A 7,171-nucleotide genomic window follows, 5' to 3' on the forward strand; every position below is an offset into this window, starting at 1 on the left:
CACTTCTGGCTTTTTTCTTTTTGCTTATGTGGTGCTGAGGAATTGAACCCAGGGCCTCATGCATGCAAGGCAAGTGCTCTACCACTGAGCCACCTTACCAGCGCCGACTTTTTTTTTTTTTAAAGGATAGACTTTACCTTACTAGATGTATTGATCTGTTTCCAGCACTGCGGTTTGAACTCAGGGCCTTATACTTGCCCGACTGGAGCTCTTCCACTTGAGCTATGCTCTCAGCTCTTTTTGCCTATAGTTTTCAGATAGAGTCTCACTTTTGCCCAGGCCAGCTTCAGACTGTGAATCTCTCCCTTTACCTCCCTTATTGTTGGAGTATAGGCATATGGCAATTTGTGGTTTTATGCAGTTTTTTTCAGCTATGAGTTATTTAACTCTGCCATTCCTGCCCTCCATATCTTGTGGGGCAAAGAGACAGAAAACAAGGTTCACCAAAGCACACGAGTACTTTAACAGAGCTGTGGATCCAAGTCCCTAGGAGCCCAAAGGAGTGAGGGACTAACTTGACATCCATTTAATCCAAATAGGATTAAATTCAAGCTGCTTAATGGTAAGGTTAAATTATTTAATATCAGTGTCAGGAAAACCCTTCCAGAACGTGACAATTTTGGGAATTGGTGTTAAGCCATGTGGATCTAAAAAAAAATAACAGCCCCTGTTTTGAGAATTATCATCGACTGTCAACTACACTAATAGGGCTGTTAAACAAAGTTGTAGGGGGCTGAAATAAGTAAGTAGTATTACCCTTTGACCTATAGGGACAGAAATTAAGACTGGTGCTCTGCCACTTGAGCCAGGCCTCCACTTCTGGCATTTTGCTGGTTAATTGGAGGTAAGAGACTCACAGACTTTTCTGTTCAGACTGGCTTTGAAGAGCACTCCTCAGATCTCAGCCTCTTGGGTAGATTTCAGGCATGAACCACCCACACTGGGCTTATTCTTTATTTTTCTTGGGGTTCTAGATGCTCTGGGTTGTGTCTCTGTCCCAGAACCCCATGCTGCAATGGAGAAGTTGTCTTTTTTCCCAGGCTGGCTCCTTCCTCCTTCCCTCCCTCCCTCCCTCCCTCCCTCCCTCCCTCCCTCCCTCCCTCCCTCCCTCCCCCCCCCCCACTCCCCCGGCAGTGTCTTAGGTGTATTTAAGAGCACTAAACCCTCTGTGGTCAGGAATCTTTTCTCTCTTCCTTCTTCTCTTTTTTTCTCTGGAGTAAAATAAACATGGAGTCAAGGTTCTTCTGCGGTCATGCAGGCCAGAGTTCATTGCCTGCAGCCGTCAGGGAATAGAAAACACCTGCTCGAATCCAGCAGCCCTTGGTCCCCTTCTTTGCCAGGCTGTGGGACATTTTAGGTCCTATGGGCTTCTATCCATCCCTCCTGCTGCTGGACACCTATTTTTATATGGCGGTGTAAATATCTTCACAACAACCACACTGCATAGGGCCTGCTGTGCTTGGCTCATGGCTGGCTGATTCCTGCCTAATGACAGCACAAGCCCGAGGTCAGGTCAGTGGGCTGAGTGAGGGAGACAGGTGTCTGGGAGTGTCCCCACATTTAAAGCAACACTGTCAGGAAAGCCCTCTTTGGGGGGCCCTCAGGACACACGTGTCCTTCCCACGTGTGTGCAGTCTTAGGGAATTCTGTTCTTGGTCCACTCATGGTGGGAATGGCGAACAGTTTGTTCTCTGCAGGAGGCTTGGCAGTCGCTTCAGTGTGGGATGTAGTGCCACCAGGATTTCATCTGCACGCAGCCCATGTGGTTGGGCCAAGGGAGGACTTGGCAGGTAGGGGAGGGCAAAGAGAGTAGCGTTTAGCTAGTTAAAAAATAGATACCACAAAGCACTCTGTAACTAGTACTGGGAAGAGATTTGAGGCCCCCTGAGGAGGGGCTGGCCTTTGTGTGCTGGAAAAAGGGCTGGGCTGGTCCTCAGAGCAGAGGAAGATCACCCCAGGTGCTGAACGGAGAAAGCTCTTAGGTAGAAATATTCCATCCACTGTCTTACCTGGTGCCTGAGATTGTAGTCCAGCCGTGTGTGTGTGTGTGTGTGTGTGTGTGTGTGTGTGTGTGTGTATGAGAGAGAGCGAGGGGGTGGTTCTCTCTCTAGTACTGGGACTTAAACTTAGGCTCTCCAATTTCTCCTTAGCTTTTGTTTGTTTTTTCCTCTTCAAGGCTGGTGTTTTACCACTTGAGCCACATCTCTACTTCTGGTGGTTCACTGGGGATAAAAGTTTCACAGACATTCCTGCCTGGCTTGAGTTCCAACTGCAATCCTTAGATCTCAGCCTCCCGAGTAGCTAAGATTACAGATGTGAGCCATTAGTGGGCGGATCTCATGAAGCCTTGAGGTGTCCTAGAATCTGCTCTTAAGATGCCAACTTATGGGCTGACCGACTCCCCAGGAGGAAACTCCCTAGCTATTTTAGAGTCTGTTGAGAGGGAAAGGAAGGGACTAAGGGGAGGGGATTTGGGAAGTGGAGTCAATGGAGAGGGGAAAGCTGGGTAGGGCAGGGCTCTAGGGAATCCTGGCTGGGGCCACCAGTGTTTAACCCAACTTGGAGGAGAGGAGGGGCATTATGGTCCTCTGGAAAAACAACCATCCCCCCCTCCTACCCCCAACAGGAAGTCTCAGTGTTTCCTTGGCCTCCCAGCCCTTGGCCTTGGCCATGACTTCCTGTTTCTTTAGTCTAGGGTTGCAGGCCAGTGCCTACACCCAGGAGCATCAACCTGCAACCCTGTAATGTTCTTCAAGCCTACAGCCACTGGGCTAGTGTGTCACATAAGTTCTAGAACTTACCTTCTCTCCCAGGCCGCAGTCCTGACTGCAGCTAGCTTCCTAACAGGTTTCTAGACTCACAACTTCTTCCTACCTGAATCAGGCTGTTTCTAAGAAGAGCTGCCTTTCCTTTTTTTTTAAATTGTGCCAGCTCTGGGGCTTCAACCCAGGGCCTGGAAGGTATCTCTGAGTTTTTTTTTTTTAATTCTTTGTTCAGTTAGTGCTCTATCACTTGAGCCACAGCTTCACTTCTGGCCTTTTGGTGGTTAATTGGCATTAAAAGTCTCACAGATGCCGGCGCTGGTGGCTCATGCCTGTAATCCTAGCTACTCAGGAGGCTGAGATCTGAGGATCGCGGTTCAAAGCCAGCCCGGGCAGGAGAGACCATGAGACTCCTATCTCCAATAAACCACCAGAAAACCGGAAGTGGCGCTGTAGCTCAAGTGTTAGAGCGCCTGCCTTGAGCTGAAGAGCTGAGGGACAGCGCCCAGGCCCAGAGTTCAAGCCCCACGACTGACAAAAAAAAAAAAAAAAAAAGTCTCACAGATTTTCCTGCCTGGGCTGGCTTTGAGCAGTAATCCTCAGACCTATGCCTCTTGAGTAGCTAGTATTATAGGTGTGAGCTACTGGTGCCTAGAAGTTTACTTCTGTGTTGTGTGTGTGTGTGTGTATGCTGGTCCTGGAGCTTGAACTCAGAGCCTGGGTGCTATTCCTGAGCTCTTCTGCCCAAGGCTAGCACTAAACCATTTGAGCTACAGTCTACTTCCAAATTTTTTCTTTTTAGTTAATTGGAGATAAGATCCTCATGGACTTTCCTGCCTAGGCTCCTTCAAACTGGGGTCTTTAGATGTAGCTGGGATTATAGGTATGAGCCATTGGTGCTTGGCTTTCAGTGGCTTACTTCTTAGTTAAGTTTTTGTTGTTGTTGTTGGTGGTGGTGGTTGTGGGGCTTGAACTCTGGGCCTGGGCACTGTCCCTGAACTTTTTAGCTCAAGGCTAGCAGCTCTACTACTTGAGTCACAGCGCCACTTCTGGTTTTCTGGTGGTTCATTGGAGATAAGAGTCTCATGGACTTTCCTGCCTGGGCTGGCTTTGAACTGGGATCCTCAGATCTCAGCCTCCTGAGTAGCTAGGATTACAGGTGTGAGAGACTGACACCCAGCTCTTAGTTAAATTTTGCATTAAAGTTTCTCAAAGTGAAGGCAGATCTGATGTGCCATTTTCCTTTTCATTTGTTGGTTGATGGATTGTTGGTTTTGGCAATTGAACTAAGTTCAATCAAGCATAAGCTCCACCACCAACCTGCCATTTTCAGGAGATTATGCAAGGTTCTACATCAGGGCCTTAACCTAATAAATAAAATGTGTAGAGCATGCATTTTTAATGTAGTATAAATTTGCTTTTCCTCTCTTCTCCCATTAAATTTATAAGCCTCATTCAAGGAAGCCTCTTAAACTTCCTATTTCCTTTGCAGGCTGTATATGTTAAAATATGTTGTCCTCCAGTTTGAATTGCTGTGCCTTTGATGATAATCTCTCTCTGAGGTGAGAGTTCTGACTGATGCTTTCAACTCAGATGTGTGTGTGTGTGTGTGTGTGTGTGTGTAAGAGAGAGAGAGAGAGAGAAGGAGAGAAAGAGAGAGAGAACTGGGGCTTGAACTCAGTGTATCATCTTTTCCTTAAACTTTTGATACTCTACTACTTTAGCCACACCCCAACTTCTTGCTTTTTGGTGGTTAATTGGAAAGAAGAGCCTATTGGATATATCTGCATAGACTGGCCTCAAACCTCCATCCTCAGGTCTTAGTGTCCTGAGTAGCCAGGATTACAGGAGTGAGCTACTAGTGCCTGGCCCAATTCAGACTTCCTGTGTGTGATATCACTTCTTAGTGATATCATGTCCATCCAAGGCAAAAGACTTGTTTTTTAATCAATTCCTCTATAAATTAGTAAGCAAGCAGTTCTTCAATCTTTAATTTGAGAAAAGGAAATGGCTTTTTTAGACTGTAATCTCAGCCAAGATGCTACAGAAAGTTTACAAAGAAATCTATACAAGTTGACTCTGATACTAAATAGAGAAAAAGGGCTAGAAATGTCAAGTGAACCAGGACACTGGTGGCTCACACTTGTAATCTTAGCAACTCAGGAGGCTGAGATCAAGGATCGTGGTTCAAAGCCAGCCTGGACAGGAAAGTCTGTGGGACTCTTACCTCCAATTAACCATCAGATAACCAGAAGTGAAGCTGTGGTCAATGTGTCAGAGTGCTAGCCTTGAGCAAAAAGAGCCCAGGGACAGTGCCCAGGCTCTAAGTTCAAGCCCCAGGACTGACCTAAAGGGGACAAGTCCAAGAGACTGTTATTGCCAATTAATCACCAAAATGCTGGAAGTGGAGGTGTAGCTCAAGTGGTAGAGCACCAGCTGTGAGCAGCTATGTGACAGCAAGAGTTCAAGCCTTAGCACCAGTGTGTACACTACAAGTGGGTTACAAACATAGTCTTGTTCTGCCTGTTCATAACTTGACTCCTGCATGAAGTTGAACTTTGAAGGATCCAGGATACTTAAAAAAAAGTTATTTTATTCTATTCATTGCCTTGAGAGGAGCAAAGAGATATGACAAAGAGCTGCCTGAGGAACTATTTACCCTCTGGTTACCCTCCAGTTCCTACCCTCTACCCTTTCCCCACAATCTTAACTATTTGATCTGATTAAGCAGCTTTGGGATAATAGCCAGACTCTGGCCGCTAATGAAGACCCTGCTCTTTTATGGGATTTAGTGCGATTTCATCCATTAGGATCCTCTCTGTGCCGGGAGGTTGCCTGACTTCGCAGTAGCCTTCCAGTTGTGTCAAGGACTTGTTATTTAGATATCCACATTCTCTCCAGGCAGACGTGGGGCTCGCTGGATGGCTCGGGTCACATCACTATACCAAATTCTTTTCACCTTCTATCTAAATACTGAAAGGTGGCGCCCGAATACCTCGTGCCACTCCCCGAAGAAACTCTGGCAACCTCCAGTCGGGGGCTCTACAACTTCTGCCCAGTGACTTGCAGAGCCTTTCCAAAAGTTGCCTTAAATCTTCCCACCCTTCAGCGCGCCAGGTACCACCCAGCTCTCGGGCTGGCGGGAGTCTGATCACTTTGGAAGTTTCCGGTGAGGGATAACGCACAGGGGCGAGGGGGATCGTGCGGAGTGACCCCCGTGAATTACATAACGAAAGCCTTGGCTGCCGGCGAGAGCGGAGCCTGACATTGAGACATTCCAGGGGGAGGGGAGTTGCTGTCCTGCAGTCTCCAGGAACAGGGGTGGCAGTTCCAAGAAACCCAGAGAGAAAGGTGGCCGGAGATAAAACACTTGGGGGGGGGGGACAAGAATACTAAACAGCCAAAGGACCCAGAGCATTAGTAAACAGCAGGGCACGTATAGTAATTTTTGGGAGAAAACGGCAGCCTTCCAACTTTTGCACTGGGACCCAAGGATTTACGGGGGGGGGGAAGGGGGTGGAGGTTAAGAAACAAAAAATAAAAACCCGGTGATATGCAAAATCTAAAGCTAATGAACAGAGTTCAATGATTCGTTGGCATTATGTTAATATTTCTATCCAAGAGCGCAAACACTCCAGTTATTTTAAAAAGTAGGGACTCAAACCAAGCTAGAGTACTCTCCCGTGGGTCTTCACTGGTCCCAATCGGAGAATCAACTGCTAGCGAGGCACTGCCCCTTTAAGACCTGCTCGCTCACGGCCTCTACAAAAGGGAGTGACCTCTGGGCTTTGACAGCTCCCCTAATAACTACCACCGCGCAGGCCCCGCCCACCTGGCGACCAGCCGCGCCGATTGGTCGGCGGGCCGGTATCCCGTGCTTTGATTGGCCCGCCGCTTCCCCTGAGCGAACCTTTAGAACTCTGAGACAGACAATATTCTGTTACATTGTAGCAAAATGGCGACTGTCATTCACAACCCCCTGAAAGCGTAAGTAAGACTAAAAAATGTACATATTCCGCGTGGTTTCAATATGAAAAAAAAGGCGCCTTCTGCGTGCGGAGCGCCGCCGGTGCTCGGCGCTGGCCGGCACCCGCAGCTGCGGCGGGGCTCCTCTCTTTTCTTTCTGCTCTTACTTCTTCATCTGCTTTATTTTCCTCCCAGCGCGCAGAAATGTCAGGAGATGCAATTAACAAAAAGAAGATTGTTACATTTGTGTAGGGTTTAATTGGAGGACCGCGCAGGGGTGTGTGTGTGTGTGTGTGTGGAGGGGGCACCGGTGGGTGGTGAGCCGGGCGCTCCTGCGCTCCCGGGCTCGCAGGGTCTGTGGGTAGCTCGGGGACGGCACGGTCCCCCGAGTCCCCTGCCTACCCGGGAGACGAGTGCCGCGCCGGGGACCGGGATGGGGACGG

The 7,171-nt window shown here is 48.3% G+C and overlaps 1 protein-coding gene across 2 annotated transcripts in view; it reads left to right on the forward strand.

The window, feature by feature from the left end:
• The first annotated feature begins 6,695 nt into the window (after nucleotides 1–6,695).
• Nucleotides 6,696–7,171, forward strand: part of Dpf3 (D4, zinc and double PHD fingers, family 3) — a 239,551-nt gene continuing 239,075 nt past the window's right edge. For both annotated transcript variants that reach the window (XM_013012413.1, XM_013012420.1), the window contains exon 1: nucleotides 6,696–6,749. In XM_013012413.1, the coding sequence (XP_012867867.1) occupies nucleotides 6,718–6,749 (32 nt within the window). In that variant the 5' untranslated portion in view covers nucleotides 6,696–6,717. The remainder of the gene's footprint in view (nucleotides 6,750–7,171) is intronic.

Source organism: Dipodomys ordii, unplaced genomic scaffold (genome assembly GCF_000151885.1).
Source record: "Dipodomys ordii isolate 6190 unplaced genomic scaffold, Dord_2.0 Scaffold2, whole genome shotgun sequence".
Classification (NCBI taxonomy): Eukaryota; Metazoa; Chordata; class Mammalia; order Rodentia; family Heteromyidae; genus Dipodomys; species Dipodomys ordii.